Genomic DNA, 26,597 nt, shown 5'->3' on the forward strand with positions numbered 1-26,597 from the left:
TGCAGCAAAATTAAGCCATTTGGCCATCAAGTCTGCTCTGCCATTTGATCATAGCTGATCCATTTCCCTCTTAACCCTATTCTCCTGCCTTCTCCCGGAAACCTTTTGTGTCCTGACTTATCAAGAATCTATCAACTTCTGCTTTAAATACCCTCAATGACCTGGCCTCCAATGAATTCCACAGTTTCAACACCCTCTGGCTAAAGAAATTCCCCTCCTCTCTGTTCTAAATGGACACCCCTCTATTCTGAGATTCTGCCCTCTAGTCCTAGATTCCCCCACTATAGGAAACATCCTCTTCACATCCACTGTATCTAGGTTTTTCAATATTCAATAGGTTTCGATGAGTTCCCCTCCCACCCCCATCTTATTTTTCTAAATTCCAGTACAGGCCCAGAGTCATCAAAATCTCCTCATATAATAGGCCTTTCAATCCCAGAATAATTTTTATGAACTTCCTTTGAATCTTCTCCTATGCCAGCACATCTTAGGCACCCAAGACTGTTCACAATACTGCAAGTGAGGCCTCACAATTGCCTTATAAAGATTCAGCATTCCATCCATATTTTTATATTCTTCTCCTCTTGAAGTGCATCGTAACGTTGCATTAGCCTTCCTCACCACTGTCGCAACCTGCAAGTTGGCCTTTAGGGAATCCTGTACAAGAACACCCAAGTCTCTTTGCACCTCAGAGTTTTGAATTTTTTCCCCATTTAGAAAGTAGTCTACGCATTTATTTCTTCTACCAAAATGCATGGTCATACACTTCCCAACACCATATTTCACCTGCTGTTTCTTTGCTCATTCTCCTAATCTTCTGCAGCCTCCCTGCTTCCTCAACACATCTGCCCCTCCACCTTTCTTCATATCACCCGCAAACCTGGCCACAAAGCCATCATCCAAATCATTGACATACAACATAAAAAGAAGTCGTCCCAAAACCAATCAATGCGGAGCACCACTAGTCACTGGCAACCAATCAGAAAAGGTTCCCTTTATTCCGATTCTTTGCCACCTGCCAATCAGCCAATGCTCTATCCATGCTAGTCTAGTATCTTTCCTCTGATACTAAGGGCTCTTATCTTCATCTCATGTGTGGCACCTTGTCAAAGAGCATCTGAAAATCCAAGTACATAACATCCACTGATTCTCCTTTGTCTATCCTGCTTGTTATTTTCTCAAAGAATTCCAACAGATTTATCTGGCAGGATTTTCCCTTAAAGAAACCATGCTGACTTGTGCCTCAGAACCTCATCCTTAACGATTGACCCAAACAACTTGCCTATAATTTCCTTTCTCTGCCTCCCTCTCTTTTTGAAGAGCAAAGTGACATTTGCAATCTTCCAGGCCTTTAGAACCACGCCAGAATCTCATGATTCCTGAAAGCTTATTACTAATGCCTCCACAATCTCTTCAGCTATCTCTTTACAAACCCTTGGCTGTAGTCCATCAGATCCAGATGACTTGTCTACTGACCTTTCAACTTCCCAAGCACCTTCTCCCTAGTAATAGCAACCACACACACTTCTGCCCCCAACATTCTCAAACCTCTAGGATACCGATAGTACCTTCCACAGTGAAGACTGAGGCAAATTTGATCACCTTACCATAGGAAAGATGCCACTGTTCAAAAATGGATGTAGGTAAAAGGCAGATAACTATAGGCCAGTTAATTTAACATCAGCAGTTGGGAAAATGCTTGAACCTATCATTAAAGAAGAAATAGCAAGGCATCTGGAAAGAAATGGATCCATATAGCAGACGCAGCATGGATTCAACAAAGGTAGGTCCTGTTCAACGAACTTACTGGAGTTCTTTGAGGATATAACAAGCGCAGTGGATAGAGGGTTATTTACTTGGATTTCCAAAAGGCATTCGATAAGGTGCTGCATTAAAGACTTGTCCATAAGATAAGGATGCATAGAGTTGGGGTGATGTATTAGCATGGATAAAGAACTGGTTAACCAGTAGAAAGCAGAGAGTTGTGATACATGAGTATTTCTCTGGTTGGCAATTAATGGTGAGTGGTGTGCTGCAAGGCAAAGGTCGGTGCTGGGCCCGCAACTGTTCACGATATGCATTAACGATCTGGAAGAGGGAACTGAGGTTGTGTATCTGAGTTGGCTGATGATACTAAATTTAGTGGAAAAGCAAATTGAGCAGAGGATACAGAGAGTCTGCAGAGTGATTATAGATAGGTTTAGTGAGGGTCTGGCAGATGCAGTACAATGTTGGTAAATTCATGGTTATCCACTTTGGAAGGAAAAATGAAAGATCAGATTATTATTTAAATGGTAAAAGATTGCAGCATGCTGCTGTGCAGAAGGATTTGGGAGTGATTGTGTATGAAACGCAAAAGGTTGGTTTGCAGGTGCAGCAGGCTATCAAGAAGGCAAATGGAACGTTGGCCTTTGTTGCTAGAGGTATTGAATTTAAGAGCAGGGAGGTTATGCTGCAACTGTACAAGCTACGGGTGAGGCCGCATCTGGAGACTGCGTGTAGTTCTGGTCTCCTTACTTGAAGGATATACTGGCTTTGGAGGCAGTGCAGAAGTGGTTCACCAGGTTGATTCCAGAGGTAAAAGGGTTAGACTATGAGGAGAGATTGAATCACCTGGAATCCCTTCTTATAGCTTTTTTAGTTGCCTTTTGTTGCATTTTAAAAGCTTCTCAATCATCCAATTGCATTCCAATACACTTTTGTGAATCTATATGGCCCTTCCTTTGCTTTTATGTAGTCTTTAACTTCCCTTGTTAGCCATGGTTGCCTACCCCTGCCATTTGAGAACTTCTTCCTCTGTGGAACATATCAATCCTGCACCTTGTGAACTATTCCAGAAACTTCAGTCATCTTTGCTGTGCTGTCATCCCCATCAGTATCCTCCTCCAATCCACGTGGGCAAGCTCCTCTGTCATGCCTCCGTAATTCCCTTTATTCCATTGTGATACTGATAACATCTGACTTGTGCTTGTCTGTCTCAATTGCAGTATGAATTCAAACATGTTATGATCACTGCCTGCTTATATTAAGCTCCCTCATAAGATTTGGCTTATTATACAACACCCAATCTAAGACAGCCTTTCTCTGAGGAGGCATAAGCACAAGCTGCTCTAAAAAGCTATCTCATTGGCATTCAACAAATTCCCTCGCTTGCAATCCGCCACCAACCTGATTTTCCCAATCCTCTTGCATATTGAAGTCCCCCATTACAATTGTGTCATTACAGTCGGCCCTCCTTAACCACGAGGGATTGGTTCCGGGACAACCACGGATACCAAAAATCACGGATGCTGAAGTCCCTTATTTAACCTGAATCAGTGTGGTGGTCTTTAGGACCCAGCGGAACCCCAGACTTTATTTAACGTGATCAGAGCGGTGGGCATTAGGACCCGGCGTAGCTCTGAAAACAATTTTAATGGAGCATGTAAAACGCCCTGCCCCGATGAAAGCTACGATTATTACTAAGCAATGCAGTGGTTTAATTATTGGGTTTTGAGGTTTTGGGTTTTTGATCCTCCACATCAACCCGGCACGATGGAGAGCGCACTCAATAGCGCACTAGATCGAACTCGGGAACTGAAACGTTCCCCCGGCGTAGAAAGGTAAAATATATACTATATACGAATGCAAACATTTGACTAACTGATGTTAAATAATACCAGATGTACCTGTTCCAACTTAATTAGTAAGAGAACTTCCGATTTTTTTTTATCCCGATCCACGATAACCCAAGCACATCCTCCCGTATACTTTAAATCATCTCTAGATTACTTATAATACCTAATACAATGTAAATGCTATGTAAAATAGTTGTTATACTGCATCGTTTAGGGAATAAGGACAAGAAAAAAAGTCTGTACATGCTTGAACAACAAATGCTGGAAGAGCACATCCGGGTTTTCGCGGTTCGCGTTTGGTTGAATTCGTGGATGCGGAATTCGCAGATAAGGAGGGCCGACTGTACCATTATTAGAAGCCTTTTCCAGCTCCCTTTGCAATCTCAACTCCACATCTCAGCCACTATTGAGAGGCCTATATATGATTCCCATAAAGGTTATTTTTATTCTTGGAGTTTAATTGCACCCACAAAGATTCAACATTCTCTGACCCCATGTTACCTCCTTCTAAAGGTGTAATTCCATTTCTTACCAAAAGAGCCACACCACCACCTATGCCTTCCTGCCTGTCCATTTGATACAAAATATACCCTTTGATGTTAAGTTCCAACTATGGCATTCTTTCACTTACTAATCTGTGATGCCTGCATTATCATACCAGCTAATCTCTAATTGTGCCACCAATTCATCCACCTTATTCTGAATGCTGCACACATTTAAATACAGCACCTTCGGTCCTGCATTCTTCGCCCTTTTGAATTTTGCCTTTGTGGTACAATTTAAGTCTTTGCTTGGTTTACATTTGTACCCAATCATTGACTTGTCTTTCCTTACATTCATGTTCAATAGATACATTTAATGTTAGAGAAATGTATATAATATACATCCTGAAATTCTTTTTCTTCACAAACATCCATGAAAACAGAGGAGTGCCCCAAAAAATGAATGACAGTTAAACATTAGAACCCCGAAGTCCTCTCCCCCCAGCTCCCCCCTCCCACACAAAAGCAGCATCAAGGGAACAATTCCCCTCCCCACCAGCAAAAAAACATCAGCACACTTCATCGACCACTCAAGCGTGCGGCGAAGCATCAATAAAACCACAGACTTGCAGTACACCAAAGACTACTCATTCACCCGGTAATTCGACATACCACAGGCTCTTTCTCTTTCCTTAATAAGGGGAAAAAGAGGTGTCCCTGTTTCACAGAGAGAGGGGAGACATAACAACTAGCTTGCTGATTGTAATGTTGTAAGTCTGTTGCGTCGTTTTTTCCAAGCTTCGCTCCCAGAGAATTGGCAACGGAAAGCCTCAGGTCTCTGGACACACAGCTCCTGACGTTCTGTGTTCCTGCAAAGAACTGAAGTCAGAGTCTAACTCCAGGTCAGGGTATTCAAGAGAACCTTGAAAAGGAAGAAGAGAGATATCGTCCATTATCTACTTGGCTGGCTCATCCTCAGTTCTATCATATTGGTTCCCACCCCCTGCCGTATTAGTTTAAACCCAACAGCTCGATCAAACCTGCCTGCAAGAATATTGGTCCCCCTTGGATTCAAGTGTAACCCGTCCCTTTTGTACAGGTCACACCTGCCCCAGAAGAAGTCCCAATTATCCAGAAATCTGAAACCCTGCCCCTGCTCAAATTCTTCAGCAACGCATTTATCTACCACCTCTTTCTATTCCTATCCGCACTGTTCCTCACTATCCTTGAGGTCCTGCTTCTCGGGTTCCTTCCTAACTCCCTGTATTCTTTTTTCAGGACCTCCTCCCTTTTCTATCTATGTCATTGGTACCAATATGTACCATGACTTCTGGCTGCTCACCCTTTCAGGATATTGTGGACGCATTCCAAAACATCGCAGACCCTGGCAGCTTGAAGACAAACTGCTATCCATGTTTCCTTTTCGCGGCCACAGAAGTGGTAGCGATATAAGTGATAACAATAGTGGGAGTCTGGAAGAGATTTGCCAGGAATTTGCATGGGATGGAGGGCCACAGTTGCAGGGTTTATTCTCCCTGTAATTTAAAATGCTGAGGAGTGACCTCAGAGAGATTTAAAAAATTGAGGGGCATAGATAGGATATTTAGTTAGGATCATTTGGAATGTAATCACAGCTGATCCAGGATGTACCTCCCTCTTGTCTGCATTAAACTTCACATGTAAGGCAACCTAGAATTAGAGGGCATATGCTTAAGGTGAGAGGAGAATTTCTGTTAGGAGATTTGAGGAGTAAGTATTACACACAAGGGAAAATGAATATTTGGAATAAGCTGCGAGAGGAGTTGATGAAGGCAGATACAGCTGCAGTGTTTAAAAGGGTAGGTACTTGGATTGAAAAGGGTAGAGGAATATGACTTGATATGGATAAAGGTTTAATGTAGGTAGGTATCACCATTGTCATGAATGAGGGGGGCTGTTAAGGGCCTATTTCTCTGTTATACATTTCTATAATTCAAATCAAAGGTATCATAGAAATCTGTATAGACTCAAGCTATGCCTGACTCCTTCTGGGAAATGTGTTAAAGTCCTGTTATATTCATTGTTTGTCTTTCTCAGATTCTTTTACTCAGCTTTTGGTTGGTGTGTTGAAGTCTATAACTGCTTCCTGCCCTGTTGCTGAACTGAAGACAGGAAGTTACATGGCCTATTTTGCCATTTTCCACTCTCCTCACTTTCTCATGTCCAGATCTAGAGACTCCTCCTTTTCTTCAACTTCTCTTTGTAGTTATTAATGTAGAGATAATGATTATTCCAAGCCCCCAGATTCCCGCAGCTATCTTGACTATATCTTCTCCATCCCACTTGATCCATTCTGCTTTTAAGAGTTTGGTCTAATTATGCACATCTCTATAGCATCATTTGGCTGGAAGGAATAATTGCTAAATTGTCTCTGTCAAAGTCAGGCTTTCTGGTGAGGTTTAGGAACTCTATTTCCAGATGAAATTGTTGGCGACCTTAAGAAAAACTAACAGCTGGAGGAGAACAGATTTCCAAATTTGTAGATACTGGAGAGGTAGTTAAGGGATCTGTGGCAAAGCATTGGAAGGACAATAACAGAAGGGTGCAAATTATTTGTGTTTCAGACAGAAATGTTTAAAAGGTTGAAAAATAATTATGATTTTTCAGGAAGAAAAATCGGGTGAGAAGGCAGCTGAAGCATTGGAGGTGAAGTTATATGGTCAGATCCCTCCCATTGAAAAGATGGATGCATCCCTTTCCACGCTTATCAACTGCGAGTAAGTTTTCTTTTGGATTGAACCTTGTGTACTTATTTGTGTCTTGCTACCATTGGACTGAAAGAAAGCATGAAAACCATAATGGTTTCAAAATTTCTCCTACCCTTGCAGCTCCTAACATGTTTAGTAATTGTTCCACTGCTATTTTTGTATCTTGCTTAATTGGGCATTCTTTATCTAAGCCTTATGACAAGGAGTTGTGATCTGTTGATATCTGTGTCCATCACTGGCATTGGAACAAGGATTTTGGTCATTTCATTCAAGTCCCAAATCAGAAGTAACAATTGTGGAGATGAGGAAACTGTAGAAATTAAAGCTCAATCTTGCATTTGCTCGTTTATTGCAGACTTGTAATTTTAATCGGATCTTTTTCATAGTCTCTTTTCCTTCCCTAAATATCTTCAAATGAACATACAAATTTGGAGTGAGAGGTAGCCACATGGCCTCTCAAAACGTTTTCTCAGCACTTTTGTTTTCCTAAAGTAATCTTTCAATACTTCATTAAGAATTCCTCTATCACTTCCTTGATGCATTCTAAGACTCTGCTTCTACCCTCTTTCGTAGAGAGTTCAAAAGACTCTTAAACCTCATTGGGAGGGAGATAGAAGTTGCAGTACTATGTAAAAGTCATGTAAAAGTCATTTCTGGTTTTGTAGGAAAGGTTAATAAAGGAACTGTTGAAGATGACAGGAACCTCTAGTTCTAAAATATCCCATAAAGAGCAGATATCCTTACCGTATCCACCCTGCTAAAATCCCTCAGGGTCTTTAACTGTTTCAATTAAGTTGACTATCACTCATCTGAATTCCAGAGGATACCAGAGTAACCTGTCCAGCCTTTCCTCACAAGGCAATCTGCCAATTCCAGATTTTACTTTAGTAAACCTTTTCTAAAATGCTTCCTATGTGTTATCGCCTTCAAATAGAATTGTCAATATTGTTCATGGTGCTCTGGACCTTACCATGGCTTATATAACTGAAGCGAAACCTCCATACCAGACAATGATATTCTGTTGAATTTACTAATTGGTTGCAATACCTGACAAAAGTTCTAACCAATGGAATAACAGAGGAAAATGTGAAATCTCCATTTTTGGCAGTATTTTTAAAGTATATTGTCTGAATGGTGAGAAGGAGGAGTGACTAAGTTGAGGAAAGGTTGGGCAAGCTTGGGTGGTATTCACTGGAGTTTAGGAGAATGAAGTGACTTGATTGAAAATGTAGGATCCTGAGGGGCATTCATGGGGAGTCAGTGGACAGAGTGTCTCCTTTTGAGGGAGACTTGAGAACTTGGAGCCACTACAATGGGTTGTCAATTTAAGACATTAGGAGGATCATGAGTGTTTGGAACTCTTTCTCAAAGGGCAATGGAAGCAAACTCTTTGATTATTTTTAAGATTGAAGGAGATGGATTCCTGATGAGCAGAAGTTGAAATATTATACATGTAGGTGGAATTGTAGAGTTGAAGTTACAGTTTAATTAGCTGTGATTTTATTAAGTTCGAACCCGAAGGCCCAACTGACCTTTGACTGTTAATTTGTTTGTAAGCAAGCCTACAACTAATGGATCAGATCAAAGCTCCGCAGTCCTGCACTTCCAGATTTAGATTATACTGGAGATTTAAACACTAATATTTAGAAAAAGGTCTGTGATCATCCCACTCTTAACATACCAAAGCAATGACTAAAGCATTTGCAACAGCCAGGGGTGTCTCACCTCCCCATAATCTGTTGATTCACTCTATATGGTGTCAGCAGTTAAGAATACCGTGATCTGTCAGTATCCTAGCTGTAGTGTGAAAGATTTCTGCTGCAAAACTAGCCATGCCTCCAACCAACCTATTGCAGTAGACTTGTGAAACTGACATCTACTTGACAATGTAGAAAATTTTCCCATGTTTTGTCACTATCCATCAGTTTGCTCTCTAACAAGTGTAAATTGATGGAAGATGTTGTTAATCATATTAACTAATGCAGTGATAATTAGGGAGGAGCATTGGTGTAGCTGTGGCCCACCCTCAATTTCATTTATGGAGTTTTCACATTCTTCCTATGACCACCAGGTTTTCTTTGGGTGTTCTGGTTTCTTCCTCATGCTAAAGATGTGCAAATGATATATTAATTGGCCACTGTAAATTGCCCCTTCTATGTTGGCAGAATATGGTGAAGTGAATATGTGGAGAATAAAATAAAATTTTTGTAAATGGGCAGACTGAAAGGCCTATTTGTATGCTCTGTGGTTGTGTTCAGGTGAGATTTTGCCAGGAACTTTGGCTAATCACAGTATCAATGTGAACAAGGTGAGATGAAAATCTCAGACTTTGACATCAGTGTATCTTTTGACCGAGTATAACTTCACAGTTTTGGTAAACTAAATGTGAAGATGCTCCATTGGATGGTGTCATACTGAGCACATGAAGATGGTTGTGTTGTAGTTCAATCATCTCAGCTTCATATAATTATTACAGGAGTTCCTCTGAGCTTTAGGTCCTTCATGAGTGTGCAAATTGGATTGATAAGGCCTATGTCCTTTTGCATTTGGAAGAATGAGAGTGTTTCATTGAAACATGTACATTCAGATGGGGCTGACAGCGGATATTCACTTGACTGCTTGGGATATGAGTGTAGATAGTTTAACATGAGGATTCACAGTGTTGGTTTGCAAACTGAGCTGGAGAAATTTTATCACTCAGTGTGGTGTGAATCTGGATTTCTTAATCTTAAACAGCTGTGAAGGTCGATTACTGAACATATTTAAGAAAGATTTCTATGCACAGACGTCAAGGGATATAGGAGGAGAGTGGGAATATGGTGTTGAGATGATCTTATTGAATAGCAGGATAAGACTAAAGAGCTGAATGGCCTATTCAAAGTGAAAATTGAGTTTATTATGCACAAATACCATTGTGCACGGATGCAATGAAAAACTTGCAGCAGCAATACAGGCACATAGTGTTACATAGAAAACCTACAGCACAATACAGGCCCTTCGGCCCACAATGCTGTGCCAAACATGTACTTACTTTAGAAATTACCTAGGGTCACCCATTTTTCTAAGCTCCATGTACCTATCCAAGAGTCTCTTAAAAGACACTATTGTATCTGCCCCCATTGCTGTCGCCGGCAGCCCATTCCACACACTCACCCCTCTCTACATAACAAAAAAAAACAACTTACCTTGACATCTCCTCTGTACCTACTTCCAAGCACCTTAAAACTGTGCCCTCTCGTGTTAGCCATTTCAGCCCTGGGAAAAAGCCTCTAACTATCCACACGATCAATGCCTCTCTTCATCTTACACACATCTATCAGTTCACCTCTCATCCTCCATCGCTCCAAGGAGGAAAGGCCAAGTTCTCTCAACCAATTCTCATAAGGCATGCTCCCCAATCCAGGCAACATCCTTGTAAATCTCCTCTGCACCCTTTCTATAGTTTCCTGTAGTGAGGCGACCAGAACTGAGCACAGTACTCCAAGTGGGGTCTGACCAGGGTCCTGTATAGCTGCAACGTTACCTCTTAGCTCTTAAGCACAATCCCACGATTGATGAAGGCCATATGCCCTCTTAACCACAGAGTCAACCTGTGCAGCTGCTTTGAGTGTTCTATGGACTGGGATCCCAAGATCCCTCTGATCCTCCACACTGCCAAGAGTCTTACCATATATTATATACTATATATATAATATAATATACTATATTCTGCCAACATATTTGACCTACCAAAATGAACCACCTCACACTTATCTGGGTTGAACTCCATCTGCCACTTCTCAGCCCAGTTTTGCATCCTATCGATGTCCCGCTGTAACCTTTGACAGCCCTCCACACTATTCACAACACCCCCAATCTTTGTGTCATCAACAAATTTACTAACCCATTACTCCACTTCCTCATCCAGATCATTTATAAAAATCACAAATGTAAGGGGTCCCAGAAAAGAGCCCCGAGGCACACCACTGGTTAATGACCTCCATACAGAATATGACCTGTCTACAACCACTCTTTGCCTCCTGTGGGAAAGCCAATTCTGTATCCACAAAGCAAGGTCCCCCTAGATCCCATGCCTCCTTACTTTCTCAATAAGCCTTGCATGGGATACCTTATCAAATGCCTTGCTGAAATCCATATACACTACATCTACTGCTCTACCTTCATCAATGTGTTTAGTCACATCCTCAAAAAATTCAATCAGGCTCGTAAAGCATGATCTGCCTTTGACAAAGCCATGCTGACTATTCCTAATCATATTATGCTTCTTCAAATGTTCATAAACCCTGCCTCTCAGGATCTTCTCCATCATCTTACCAACCACTGAAGTAAGACTCACTGGTCTATAATTTCCTGGGCTATCTACTCCCTTTAAGGGAACAACATCTGCAATCCTCCAGAACCTCTTCCATCCCCATTGATGATGCAAAGATCATTGCCAGAAGCTCAACAATCTTCTCCCTCACCTCCCACGGTAGCCTGGGCTTATGTCTCTTCTGATCCCAGTGACTTCTCCAACTTGATGCTTTCCAAAAGCTCCAGCACACCCTCTTTCTTAATGTCTATATGCTCAAGCTTTTCAGTCTGCTGTAAGTCATCCCTACAATCGCCAAGGTCCTTTACCATAGTGAATCCTGAAGCAAAGTATTCATTAAGTACCTCTGCTATTTCCTCCGGTTCCATACACACTTTTCCACTGTCACACTTGATTGCTCCTATTCTCTCACGCCTTATCCTCTTGCACTTCACATACTTGTAGAATGCCTTGGGGTTTTCCTTAATTCTGCTCACCAAGGCCTTCTCATGGCCCCTTCTGGCTCTCTTAATTTTGTTCTTAAGCTCCTTCCTGCTAGCCTTATAATTTTCTAGATCTCTGTCTTTACCAGGTATTTTGAACCTTTCATAAGCTTTTCTTTTCTTCTTGACTAGATTTTCTACAGCCTTTGTACACCATGTTTGCTGTATCCTACCCTGTCTCATTGGAACGTACCTATGCAGAATACCACACAAATACTCCCTGAAAATTTGCCACTTTTCTGCCATACATTTCCCTGAGAACATCTGCTCCCAATTTATGCTTCCAAGTTCCTGCTGGTAGCTTCATATTTCCCCTTACCCCAATTAACCATTTTCCTGATTTGTCTGTTCCTATCCCTCTTCAATGCTCTGGTAAAGGAGGTAGAATTGTGATCACTTATCTCCAAAATGCTCTCCCACCGAGAGACCTGATGCCTGACCAGGTTCATTTCCCAAAAGCAAATTAAGTACAGCCTCTCCTCTTATAGGTGTATCTACATATTGTGTCAGAAAACCTTCCTGAGCACACCTAACAAACTCCACCCCATCTAAACCCCTTGCTCTAAGGAGATGCCAATTAATGTTGGAGAAATTAAAATCTCCCATCACGACAACCCTGTTATTATTGCACAGTCCCAGAATCTGTCTCCCTGTCTGCTCCTCGATGTCCCTGTTACTATTGGGTTGTCTATAAAAAAAACACCCAGTAGAGTTATTGACCCCTCCCTATTTCTAACTTCCACCCACAGAGATTCAGTAGACAATCCCTCCATGACTTCCTCCTTTTCTGCAGCCGTGACACTATCTCTGATCAGCAGTGCCACACCCCACTTCTTTTGCCTCCTTCCTCGTCCTTTCAGAAACATCTAAAGCCTGGCATTCGAAGTAGCCATTCCTGCCCCTGAGCCATCCAACATTCTGTAATGGCTATATCATCATAGCACCAAGTACTGATCCACGCTCTAAGCTCATCTGCTTTGCTCATTATACTCCTTGCAGTAAAATAGACGCATCTCAAACCATCAGTCTGAGCGCATCCCTTTTTTATCACCTGTCTAATCTCCCTTTACACTGCTTATAAGCTTTCTCTATTTGTGAGCCAACCACCCCTTCCTCCGTCTCTTCAGTTTGGTTCCCACCCCCCCCCCCCCCCATAAATTCTAGTTTCCAGTAGCCTTAGCAAACCTCCTTGCCAGGATATTGGTCCCCATTGGATTCAAGTACAACAGATCCTTATTGTTCAGGTCACACCTGCCCCAAAAGAGGTCCCAATGATCTAGAAACACCTCATTCACAAGAAAAACTAAATATGTTGCACAAAATTTTACAATAAAGAACATAAATTAGAAAAATAAACTCCTGCTATGTTCGATATGTGCATACACAAAAGAACCCAAGCACTAACCAATGAAGTGTAGGGGTGTTTTCTCAGTTTTCTTGACATTTTTTGCCCAGACAGTAACATTAGGTCACAGATTACTCAGTCATATGTTTGAAGGAACAGCTTCACTTCCCATGTTATAACCATAACTCCATGTAATAATAAAAGACTTAATTATATATAAAAGTACAATATAAATGTAAATTTTTTCCTTATTTGGTATTAACATTTTTTTCTATTTCTCTCATTAAATACTCACTTGAGTAAGTTTGCCAATTTTGTGTTTGAGTTCCTTGCAACTAAGATCTAGTCAGAATAGATGAAATCATTTTGCTTAGATCCTTGCAGCCAGCAAAGCAAGACATTTATCCTTGGAATTGGTTCATTATTGACACAAAGTACAGTGTTGTAGCAGCGTGCTACACACAGCGCTGAAATTACGACACGGAGTCGGTAAACTGCAACCACGGAATAAGTTTATTTCACAAACACAGTCTTGCTTAAAAGCCTGTCTCCCCCCACTCGAAACTTGGAGAGGCACGTAACTGAAACTCCCTGAGGCTATGTATCTTTGTCTCTGGCTCTGGCTAATTGTCAGCTGGTTCGAGTGTGCTAGTAATTGGGTCGCCACATAACCCCCCCCCCAGAACCGGCGGTACACCCCCCAATGTCCACAGTCTGGGCCGGGCCCTGTTTGGGAGGTCGGCCTCTGCGCCGCGGTGCCGGAAACTCGACCGGTTGCGCCAAGTCCACGTGGGCCGGTTTGAGTCGGTCCACCGTGAAAACCTCCTTTCTCCCCCCAACGTCCAGCACGAACGTGGACCCGTCGTTTCTGATCACCGTAAACGGCCCCTCGTAGGGCCGTTGCAGCGGTGGCCGATGCCCGCCCCGGCGTACAAACACAAACTTACAGTTCTGCAGATCTTTGGGTACGCAGGTCGGGTGCTGCCCATGCTGCGAAGTGGGCATGGGGGCCAGGGCACCGAGTCTCTCGCGTAGTCAGCCCAGGACCACTGCGGGTTCTTCCTCTCGCCCCCTTGGGGCTGGTATGAACTCCCCGGGAACGACCAGGGGCGCGCCGTACACCAACTCGGCCGACGAAGCGTGCAGATCGTCTTTGGGCGCCGTGCGGACGCCGAGCAGGACCCAGGGAAGCTCGTCCGCCCAGTTAGCTCCTCGCAGGCGGGCCATGAGAGCCGACTTCAGGTGGCGGTGGAAACGCTCCACCAGTCCGTTCGACTGTGGGTGGTAGGCAGTGGTGTGGTGCAGCTGAGTCCCCAACAGGTTGGCCATCGCTGACCAGAGGCTGGAGGTGAACTGGGCGCCTCTGTCGGAGGTAATGTGGGCCGGGACACCAAAGCGGGACACCCAGGTGACGATCAGCGCCCGGGCGCAAGATTCGGAGGTGGTGTCGGTGAGCGGGACCGCCTCTGGCCATCTTGTGAACCTGTCCACGATAGTCAGGAGGTGCCGCGCCCCGCCCCGCCCCACGATATCCACATGAATGTGGTCGAAACGCCGGTGGGTGGGGTGGAACTGCTGCGGCGGGGCCTTGGTGTGTCACTGCACCTTGGCCGTCTGGCAGTGCAGGCACGTTCTGGCCCAGTCACGGACCTGCTTGCGGAGTCCGTGCCAAACGAACCTGCTGGAGACCATCCGGACGGTAGTGCGGATGGAGGGGTGGGCCAAGTTATGAATGGAGTCGAACACACGTCGCCGCCAAGGTGCCGGGACGACGGGACGGGGCTGGCCGGTGGCGACGTCACAAAATAGGGTCCTCTCACCTGGGCCTACGGGGAGGTCCTGGAGCTGCAAACCGGAGACTGCGGTTCTGTAACACGGGATCTCCTCATCTGCCAACTGTGCCTCAGCCAGTGCCTCAAAGTCTACCCCTTGGGAAAGAGCGTGAATGTTAGGGCGAGAGAGCGCATCCGCCACGACATTGTCCTTACCCGAGACGTGCCGGACGTCCGTCGTGTATTCAGAGATGTAGGACAGATGGCGCTGCTGGCGGGACGACCAGGGATCGGACACCTTTGTGAATGTAAAGGTAAGCGGTTTGTGGTCCGTGAATGCGGTGAAGGGCCTACCTTCTAAGAAGTACCTGAAATGCCGGATTGCCAGGTATAGCGCCAACAGCTCCCGGTCGAAAGCACTGTACTTGAGCTCGGGTGGCCGCAGGTGTTTGCTGAAAAACGCCAGGGGTTGCCAGCGGCCCGCGATGAGCTGCTCCAGTACCCCACCGACTGCCGTGTTAGAGGCGTCCACCGTGAGGGCGGTAGGGACGTCCATTCTGGGGTGCACTAGCATCGTGGCATTCGCCAAGGCATCCTTCGTTTGAATGAAAGCGGCGGCGGACACCTCGTCCCAGGTAATGTCCTTGCCCGGACCGGACAGCAAGGCGAACAGGGGGCGCATGATCCGGGCAGCTGAAGGGAGGAAGCGGTGGTAGAAATTGACCATACCTACGAATTCCTGGAGGCCTTTGACCGTGGTGGGTCGGGGGAAATGACGGACCGCATCTACCTTAGCGGGCAGAGGGGTTGCCCTGTCTTTAGTAATCCTGTGGCCCAGGAAGTCAATGGTGTCGAGCCCGAACTGGCATTTGGCCAGGTTGATCGTTAGACCGTAGTCACTCAGCCGGGCAAAGAGCTGTCGGAGGTGGGACAGATGCTCCTGACGACTGCTGCTGGCTATGAGGATGTCGTCCAAATAGATGAATGCGAAGTCCAGGTCGCGTCCCACCGTGTCCATCAACCGCTGGAACGTCTGTGCGGCATTCTTCAGGCCGAACGGCATGCAGAGGAACTCGAAAAGGCCGAACGGGGTGATGAGAGCCGTTTTGGGGATGTCGTCTGGATGCATCGGGATTTGATGGTATCCGCGGATTAGGTCTACCTTGGAGAAGATCTGCGCGCCGTGCAGGTTGGCTGCAAAGTCCTGAATGTGCGGCACAGGGTAGCGGTCCGGTGTTGTAGCCTCGTTCAGCCTGCGGTAGTCGCCGCACGGTCTCCAGCCCCCTGTCGCCTTGGGCACCATGTGCAGGGGGGAGGCCCATGGGCTGTCGGACCGCCGAATTATCCCCAATTCCTCCATCTGCGTAAACTCCTCCTTCGCCAGTCGGAGCTTGTCCGGGGGAAGCCGCCGAGCGCGGGCATGGAGGGGTAGTCCCTGGGTCAGGATGTGGTGCTGTACACCGTGTCGGGGCATGGCTGCCGTGAACTGTGGTGCCAGAACCGATGGGAAATCCGCCAGGACCCTGGTGAAGTCGTTGCCGGACAGTGTGATGGAGCCGAGGTGAGGGGCTGGCAACTGGGCTGCACCCAGGGGGAATGTCTGAAAGGTCTCGGCGTGAACCAGTCTCTTCCTGGGCAGGTCGACCAGTAGGCTGTGAGCCCGCAAGAAATCCGCACCCAGAATCGGTTGGGCTACGGCGGCCAGTGTGAAGTCCCACGTAAACTTGCTGGAGTCGAGCCGTAGCTGCACCGGACGGGTGCCATAAGTCCTTATGGTGCTGCCGTTCGCGGCCCGTAGGGGGGGACCCGGCGCCCTGCTGCGGGTGTCGTAACTCGTCGGAGGTATGACGCTGATCTCGGCACCGGTGTCGACCAAAAACCGGCGTCCCGACTGTTTGTCCCAGACATACAGGAGGCTATCCCGATGGCCAGCCGTCGTAGCCATCAGCGACGGCTGGCCCTGGCGTTTCCCGTGGAACTGGCAGGGCGGGCGACAATGGCGGGCATCTGCACTCCACCGTTGGTGGTAGAAACACCAGTGTTCGTTGGGCTCCACACCCCGGCCTCTGGGTTTAGCGGGCTCTGCGGCCGGGCCTGGACTGGTTTGCTGCTGGGATGGCCTGGTGATCTGTGCGATGGACACCCCACTCACCTTCTTGGCGTTCCACAGCGCGTCCGCCCGGGCTGCCACCTTCCGGGGGTCGCTGAAATCCGCGTCGGACAGCAGCAGGCGTATGTCCTCGGGCAGCTGCTCCAGGAATGCCTGCTCAAACATGAGGCAGGGTGCGTGTCCGTCGGCCAGAGACAACATCTCATTCATCAAAGCCGATGGAGGCCTGTCTCCCAAGCCATCCAGGTGCAGTAAGCGGGCAGCTCGCTCGCGGCGGGAGAGCCCGAAAGTCCTTATGAGCAGGGCTTTGAATTCCGTGTACTTGCCGTCCGCCGGGGGAGACTGTACGAACTCTGCGACCTGGGCCGCTGTGTCCTGGTCGAGGGAGCTCACCACGTAGTAGTAACGGGTGTCCTCTGAGGTTATTTGCCGAACATGGAATTGGGCTTCTGCTTGCTGAAACCATAGGTGAGGTCGTAGCGTCCAGAAGCTTGGCAGCATCAAGGAAACCGCGTTAACCGCCATCTCCGGTCCAAAAAAACGGTTGGACCGTCACCAATGTAGCGGCGTGCTACGCGCAGCGCTGAAATTACGACACGGAGTCGGTAAACTGCAACCACGGAATAAGTTTATTTCACAAACACAGTCTTGCTTAAAAGCCTGTCTCCCCCCACTCGATACTTGGAGAGGCACGTAACTGAAACTCCCTGAGGCTATGTATCTTTGTCTCTGGCTCTGGCTAATTGTCAGCCGGTTCGAGTGTGCTAGTAATTGGGTCGCCACAGTGTAAAGCTTGTCTTGTATACTGTTGAGATAGTACAATGTGAAACAATAAGAATGGAAGAATAAAGTGCAACAACTACAAATGAAAGTGCATTGTAGGTAGACAATAAGGTGCAAGACCATAACAAAGTCAAAAGTCCATCTTATCCTACTAGGGAACCATTCAAAAGTCTTATAACAGCAGGGTAGAAGCTGTCCTTGAGCCTGGTGGTATGTGCTTACTGGCTTTCTGCTCGATAGAGAGCTGAAAAGAGAATGTCTGAGGTGAGTAGAGTCTTTGATTATGCTGATTGCTTTACTGAAGCAGTGGGAAGTGTAGACAGTCCATGGAAGGGAGGTTGGCTACTGTGATGTGCTGAGCTGCATCCACAACTCTCTGTAGTTCCTTCCATCACAGAAAGCAGTTGCCATACCAAGCTGTGATGCATCTAGATATAATGCTTTCTGTGGTGCATCAACAAAAATTAGTAAGGTCAATGGGGACATGGTGACTCCTATGAATTTGAAGCTTTCAACCCTCTTAATCTTAGCATGGTTGATGATGAAAGGAGCATGTGTACTGCCCAACCTCCTGAAGTCAGTGATTAGCTTTTTTGTTTTGCTAACATTGAGGGGCAAAGTTGTTGTCATGACACCATGTCACTGGGCTCTCTCTCAATCCTGTACTCTGATTTTTATTTGAGATACAGCTTGCTACAGTGGTATCATCTGTAAACTGATTGTACCTTGGAAATGAAAGAACATTGTTCTAATCACCATTTCTCAGAAATGCTATTTTAGTCACTTTGGTGATGTTTTGCAGACCTGAAGGCCTTGATTTTGCTTTTTTTTAAAAAAAGATCCTTGTTTCTCAATCAGTAGTGCCGCTTTAAGTAATGAAAATCAGTGCAAAGAAGGAAATGTGCAGTGATCTCTGAAATCTGAAATATTCCTTCCCTTGTTTTTCAGAAAGTTGTCCCTTTCAACTAACTGCATTGAAAAAATAGCGAATTTGAATGGACTGAGTAAGTGTCAGACTTCTAGTAATTTTTCCTTTCAAGTGTTTTTAGTTTTACAACAAACATTTTTTAAAATGAAACTGTGATAATGTTTCAATTAAAGGGAACAGTGTATGTTTGGATTTTTGCTGGCGCTTGTTACATGCCATTTTTACATGAAGGTTAACAACATTTACATCGGTAAAGCTGGCATCCTAAGACCTTTAAATAAAATCAGAGATGTACATAGAACAGCAAACAGTGCAGCACAGGAACAGGCCCTTCGGCCCATGATATGCTGAACTAATTAAATTAATGATACCTAATTGCACTACTCCCTTCTGCCTACACATGGGCCATATCTTTACCTTCTCTGCATATTCATTTGCCTGTCTAAGAAACTCCTCTATTGTAATTGTTTCTGCAGTACAGTCTAGACACCTAGCAATCTCTGTGGGGGGAAAATACTTGTCCTACACTTCTCCGTTGAACTTTCCCCTCTCACTTTAAATGCATGCCTTCTGGTATTAGGTATTTTAACTCTGGGGGAAAAATACTGGTTGACAATCAATGTTCTCATAATTTTATAAACTTCTATCAAGTGTCCCCTCAACCTCTGTTACTCTAGAAAACATATTCAGAGAAAGTATATCGTCAGAGATGTATTCTGAAATACCGTTATGCTATCAATTACCTTGAATATTCACTAATGGTACAATGCAACTTATAGCAGCAATGCTACCAGTCTTGTAATGTAGTGATCTGGAATAATAATTCAGAAGATGTGAACTCAAATCCCACCAGGTGGTATGTTATTTAGAATTCAGTTTCAAAAAGCTAGTAGAGAGAACAAGCTGTTATCCCTAATCCAGCATTAGTTCCATTTCCTTAAGTCTAAGGGACACAGGTGAATGGAAATAATGGACAATGTTTCTAATCTGTTCTTATCTACCAATAACACAAGAAACTTCAGGATGATGGATAGCTGATGGATAAAAGGATCCATCCATTTTAAAAGGATGATGGTTTATTTTCTTCCGGCTGCAAACTCTTTTTGAGTCTCTCTTAACTGACTTTATTACCCTTCCCACCAAAGACAAATGAGGAGGTTATGGACTTGTTACTTAGAATAAAATTGTCTTAACTACATGTGTTAGTGTCACGAGGCAATTCTGTACTTAAACAGGAAATAGGTGCCCAGATTAACCAAAGTTTATAATGCATCGTAATCCCTTAAAGTCACAGGTAACAATGATCAAGTTTATTTAATTAGTTCTTATCATCAAAGGTCTTCTGTCCACTGGTTCCCTGGTCTAGTGGCACTGCTAGCTTAATGTGTGAGGCATGTATCCACATTGACTTCTTTTGGTCCTTCAAAGCAGTAAGATTGGTAAGATCTTGGCTAGGTACCGGTGAGATCTTACCAATGAAAGAACTGCCTTGAGCCCTGGTTGAGGCCCGTTTCAAGTATCATTAACTGGGAGGGAAGAGAGAAACACAAGGTGATAGGTGGAACCTGAAAGGGGAGGGATGAAGTAAAGAGCTTGGAGCTGGCAGTCTTGCACATAGTGTGCTTTAGTTCATAAAGTCTTTTCAGCCTCTGACACATCACGCTGTAATTGGACAAGTTCATCAAAATATTTTGGAAAGTATTGGCAGCTTGGTCACACTGGGATGCCACGTGACCATAAAGATCTGGTGTTGCTGCCTTAGCAGAGGAGTTAACTCGTTTGTTTCCTCCAGTTATTTCATAATTGTATAGTTTATAATAGTAGCAGTAGATATTTGAAAAACAGGAGAAGATTCATAATTAATTCACTGTGATTTATTAGAGTTCCCAAAAAAGGTGAGAAACTCACATCGTTTCCATAATTGTCCATTGTTATGTATTACTCCTAAGGCATAATGGCAGTCTGTAATTATTTACAATAATTGCAAGGATACAGGCAAAAAGTTTGGCTGTTTGAGCAAAGTAGGAGGAAAGGTAGCTGTGCCACCTCAGCTGTTATGAGGTGCACACACCACATATCCACTAAAAATTTCTCAAAATATTTTCCCAGTATCAGATTAGGAGGAAAAGCCATCAAAGAAAAATTACATGTGGGCTTACATCGGGTTGCATTTTACAAAGTTCAAACTTAAAAGTAAACTTATTATCAAAGTATATATATGTCAGCATATACAATCCTGAGATTAGTTTTCTTGTGAGCATACTCAGTACATCCAAGAACCATATTAGAATCAGTGAAAGAGTGCACCCAGCAGGGCGAACAAATAACCAATGTGCAAAAGACAACAAACTGATTCGCCGATTGAGTAGCAAAGGCTGTGACTCACGACATTTTGGAGCTTTGAACAGTGGCCAATTAACATTCAGGATTGTAAGGCAGGTGCGAGCAGAGTGGCAATTGTTGGAGTGGTCAGTCAGAGTTACTGGGGTTTTTAAGGTTTCAGCTCTTTGAGACTTCAGCAAAGAGAGACTTCATTCAGATAAGGCAAAAAACACTGTAGAGTTTCTCCTCCTTCATAGTTTATAGTTTTTTCTTCTTTATAGTTGCTCAGTTAGGAACAGTAGAGATGCCAGGCAGGATAGTGGAATGCTGCTCTTGTGAGGAGATCTCCAGTGTCCCTGATGACAAAACCTGCAAGAAATCCATCCAGCTGCAGCTTCCAACACTCTGTGTTAAGGAGTTAGAACTGTATGAAATCCAGATCATTCAGGAGGACAGATGAAGGTTCTGGGGATGAGAACAAGATTCCCGAGTGCCAGGGTCCGAAACATCTCAAATTGAGCCCTCGGCATTCTTAAGTGGTAGAGTGAACAGCCAGAGGTCATGGTCCAATGACCCCAGGTAGGAAGCTGACGAGGTTCTGCAAAGTGAGCTCAGGGAGTTAAGTGCTAAGTTTAAGGGCAATACCTCAAGGGTTATGATCTCAGGATTGCTCGTGCTAGTGAGACCAGAAATAGGAAGATTATAGTTTTACATATGGCTAAGGAATTGGTGTCGGAGGGAGAGCATAAGATTTTGGATCATTGGGCTCTCCACCAGGGAAGGTGTGACCTGAACAGAAGAGACGGTTTGCCTCTGAACTCGAAGGGGATTAATAGTGTGGGGGGGGGGGGGGAGGTTTAAACTAGAGTTGCAGGGGGAAGGGAGCCAGAATACCAGAACAGATAGTGAAGAGGTTGTGATGACAGATGTTGGTAAGAACTAAGTCAAAAGTCAGGAATCAAAAGGTTGAGCATGGTGAGACTAATGTCCTGAGCTGCGTATATTTCAACTCAAGAAATGTCAAAGGAAAAGTAGATGAGTTCAGGGCATGGATCAACACATGGAATTATGATATTGCAGCCATTAGTGAGACTTGGTTGCAGGAGGTGCGGGACTGGTGTTATGATCCCAGCCCCCTCCTTTGTGAGAATCACAAGAGCCCTAGTGAAGGGGGGGGTCAATGACCCAAGAGAAGAGAGAGATACGTGCGGTGTCCCTCGTTTCACGGCGAGGCAAAAGCTGGCGACTGTGGTCATTGTCTCGTGGAGACACCTTTGTGAATTGGAAACTGTACTACGTGTATACCCTCAGGGCAACGTGGGTGGAGAGACGGAGAGAGATTGCATCATCCCAACCTGATTGACATCTGAGACCCCGTGAGTTCAGATAAAAGAGGGGTTGTAAAGACGGCCCCCCCAGACGCACCAGAAGACACGCTAGAAATCCTGTGACAGCGTTTAATAGCGACAGCCGGTGGGGGGGGGTTCGTGTGCGTCTTTTCCTTGCCTGGGATTGGTGACCTCACCACGAAAGAACGGCCTTAGCTACAGGAGAGGCCACAAGCGAACGGCCACCCCCCAACGAGACTCCAACAGATCAAACTCATAAAGGTTGGAAAAACCCGCCGGGTAACTGTTCCATTCAATCTCTATCTCTCTATCTCCAACAAAGTGCACCACCGCGACACCCCAAAAGACGGCAGCTGGTGGAACTGCAGTGACCGCAAGAGACTTTTAGATATACAGCGGACAATATATACATTACCCCTAGACAACGATAGAGCTTATTTCTTATTGATTATTACTATACCTGCGCTTTAGATTGAGTATTGACGACGTATGTTATTTGAATGTTTGTATTAACCTTACTTTTGTGCCCCTTTATAAATAAAAACGTTTAAAAATGGTACCATCAGACTTCAGCGGACCTCTCTATCTTTGCTGGTAAGTGATCCAGTTACGGGATACGTAACAACTTGGGGCCTCGTCTCGAGATTTGATACCAAATTGGGAGGTCAGGGAATTGGGTTTGTAAGTCAAAAAATTTGGATCTGGTACGCGGGTAGCCAGACGGGAAACCAGCAAAGATGGACGTGGATGAATTTATGAAAAACCCGACTCTGGGGGCGCTAGAGGCGGCTACAAAATTAGACTTGGTAAATCTGTCGAAGGGGTTAAGCCTCACAGAGGTGAGGTCATCAATGAAAAAGCGGGAAGTGTGAAGGGTCATAACTCAGTATTACATTGGGAAGAAGGTGTTTGCAGCTGAGGAGTTGGAAAATATCCCTGAAAAAGTACCAGCTAGTGGGATGGATCAGCTAGAGTTGGAGAAATTAAGGTTGGAACATGAATTTAAAATAAAGCAGCTGGAAGCAGCTGAGAAGGAGAAAGAACGGGCTGAGAGAGAGAAAGAAAGGGCCGACAAACAAAGGGAGCAGGCGCTCCACATAAAGGAGTTAGAGGTGAAACGGGACCAGGAGCTCCAACTAAAGGAGTTAGAGGTGAAAAAAGAGCAGGACCAAGCTGAAAAGCAAAGACAGCATGAAATTCAGCTAAAAGAGCTAGAAGTAGCTGAGAAAGAGAAGGAACGAGCCGAGAGAGAGCAGGACCGAGCTGAAAAGCAAAGAGAGTATGAGGAGAAACAGAAACAGAGGGAACATGACTTGGAGATGGAGAAGTTAAAGAAAGAGCGAAGAGATCTAGGGTTAGATCGAGAGGAGAGGTTTAATGTTAGTCGGGAGTTGAGGGTAGTACCTCCATTCGAAGAGTCGGATGTTGATAGTTATTTCTTGCTTTTTGAAAAGGTGGCAGTAAATCAGAAATGGCCCAAAGAGCAGTGGGTGGCGTTGTTACAAAGTGTATTAAAAGGGAAGGCACAACGAGCATATGCGGCATTGGCCGTCGAGGGAGGGGAAGCGGAGAATTATGCCAAAGTAAAGGAGGCCATTCTCTGGAGTTATGAGCTAGTACCTGAAGCTTATAGACAAAGGTTCAGAAATTTACGGAAAGGGTGGAATCAAACGTATACCGAGCTAGCCTATGAAAAGGGTGTGCTCTTGGACCATTGGTGCACCGCGGAACAGGTGGACGGGGATTATGGGCGTATCAGGGAGTTATTTTTGATTGAGGAATTAAAAGGGTGTGTTCCAGAGGAGATCCGGATGTATTTGAATGAGAAGCCGAATAAGTCCATCTCGGAAATTGCTAGGTTCGCAGATGAATATGCCCTAACCCACAGGACAAAGTTTTCCTCGCCAAAAGGTTATCCGAGAGACCGTGGGAACGACTGAGAAAGTCCTCCGGCTGAGGCAGAGGTCCCGCCGGGAGCTAGTGGTAAGGTTGAGGGAGAAAGGCCAGGCGGCCCGAGATTTCCAAACTTGACCTGTTTTAATTGTGGGAAGGGAGGACATATTGCCTCTAGGTGCTTTGCTCCGAGAAAGGAGCCAGAAAAAGGGAAAGCAGCGGTCCCTATCGGGTGTGCTGTGGTTATCAGTAAATCGATGAGAGAGCCCCGGGGTAGACAGAGTACGAGAGGGGTCAGAGACTTGGCTGTCACCTGGAACCGTGTCTGTGAAGGGGGGAGACCCACCCATTCCCGTCCGAATCTGGTGAAACACCGGGGCGGAGCTGTCGTTGATCCGCCGTGAGATACTAGATTTCGGTTGGAGAAGGGGAATGGTCGCCGTGAAGGGGATAGGTACAAGAATAGAAATGGTACCCCTACATCAGGTAATTATGGATTGTGAGCTGGTATCTGGACCAGTCGAAATAGGGGTGCCATCAGAATTCCCGAGAACTGATGCGGACGTCCTCCTCGGAAATGATTTAGCCGGGGGGCAGGTTTGGACAAGGGTGACACGGCCCAAGCAGCCTGTGAGGATTGCAGCCCCGCCCCTCACATCTCCAATCTGTACCACAGGCGCGAGCATTCGCAGCCTGTCGAGAAAGGCAGCTGAGAAAGCGAGCAGTTTAAATCTGGCCAGTATTGGTTTGGCTGAGACGGTCCTACCGACCCTGTACCACGAGGGTTCTGAGGGTGATAAACCGAAGAGTAGTAAAGTGAAAGGGGTTAAGGGAGAGGAGCTAGATCTTCCCTTAGCGAAGAGAAAGGTCCTAGAGGTAGGAAATAAAGATGAGAAACGGAAAAAGCTGTTAAAAGGTCCAGAGTTGGACATGGATGATCTGTCGGGGGTGGCAGCCCTGTTTGAAGAAGTTGAGAGTTGTCAAGGTGTTCCCGATAATGAGATGAAGGCAGTCCTAGATGAAAAGGATGCCATTACCTTGGAGAGGTCTGCTGGGTTGGCAGACGAGGTTGTTTCAGCCCACGGGGTTGAGTTTACTCCGGAAGGGAGTTGCCCAGAGAGGAACTGGGAGGATCAGGGGAATTTAGAATTTGAAAAGGGTACGGGTATTGAAAGCCTGGAAGAGGCAGATGTCCTGTTTGAGTGTGTCCAAGATGTGGATGCACGTGGTACTGAACCTAGTAATGGAGCTCAGAAAAAGTCTGAGGTATTTGATTCAGTTGAAAAGGAATGCAGTCCCTGTGGGTCAGATGGACTGGGTTCCGTGAAGACAGGGTTAACCCTGGTAATTGGGGGATGGGAGGGTTCCCAGGTGTTTGTACACGAAGGGGTGGTGAACCTTAAAGTGGAACTCGACCATGGGGGGATAAACATTATTATTGAAGGGAACGGGAAGTTTGTAGTTCCCAAATCGAAGAAAGAAAATTTAAAGTTTAGATTGGTGTCAGAAGAAGCAACCGGGCTACAGAAACGATGGCTTGGTAACACGGTGCCTGCGCATCGATTACAGGTTGATTTGGAATGTAAAGGTGCCCCACACGCTGTTGTTATTCAAGAGAGCGCTGTGAAAAAGCCGAATTTTAAATGCGGTCTGAGGGAAAGGTTCGAACTGAAACCCATCAGCCTGCATGGTCTTGACAAAAGGGTTAGCTACCTGTGTAACATTAAAGAATTGGGTGGAAATTCACACGATGATTTAAGTTTGGGGCACGGTGTTGAGAGAATAACCCTTATGGAACGGAAAGGCGGGAGAGTACCTCGCCAAATTACCCAGGTCCCCCACGTAGGAACTCACCGGAAAAGAGGTGACGGTTAATGGGGGCGCCATTTTTAAATAGAAAAACCAGCTGTACAGGATTTTGACAAAGCATGTGAATAACAAAGACAACCCCCTTGGAACCCTGCCTGTTGAAATCTGATGCTACCAGCCTTTAGTCAGGGACAAGATGTTACCATATTAATGGAAGTGCCACTGTAATCGTTAACTGTTTAGATGCTGAAAAATGTATGATGGTACAGCTCTGTAGTTAAAAGAAAAGCTTTTGTACTATGTTAGATCCTAAAACCCTGTAAAACTCTGTACCACTCCGTTTTAACCGCTGGTAAAAACGTTTTTAAGAGGGGAGGTGTTATGACCCCAGCCCCCTCCTTTGTGAGAATCGCAAGAGCCCTAGTGAAGGAGGGGGGGTCAATGATCCAAGAGAAGAGAAAGATACGTGCGGTGTCCCTCGTTTCACGGCGAGGCAAAAGCTGGCGACTGTGGTCATTGTCTCGTGGAGACACCTTTGTGAATTGGAAACTGTACTACGTGTATACCCTCAGGGCAACGTGGGTGGAGAGACGGAGAGAGATTGCATCATCCCAACCTGATTGACATCTGAGGCCCCGTCAGTTCA

The 26,597-nt window shown here is 45.4% G+C and overlaps 1 protein-coding gene across 1 annotated transcript in view; it reads left to right on the forward strand.

The window, feature by feature from the left end:
• Positions 1-26,597, forward strand: part of dnal1 (dynein, axonemal, light chain 1) — a 91,952-nt gene that overhangs the window by 11,880 nt on the left and 53,475 nt on the right. The window contains exons 3-4 of the mRNA XM_073040453.1: positions 6,746-6,855; positions 18,599-18,654. Of these exons, the coding sequence (XP_072896554.1) occupies positions 6,746-6,855; positions 18,599-18,654 (166 nt within the window). The remainder of the gene's footprint in view (positions 1-6,745; positions 6,856-18,598; positions 18,655-26,597) is intronic.

Source organism: Hemitrygon akajei, chromosome 3, assembly GCF_048418815.1.
Source record: "Hemitrygon akajei chromosome 3, sHemAka1.3, whole genome shotgun sequence".
Taxonomy (NCBI): Eukaryota; Metazoa; Chordata; class Chondrichthyes; order Myliobatiformes; family Dasyatidae; genus Hemitrygon; species Hemitrygon akajei.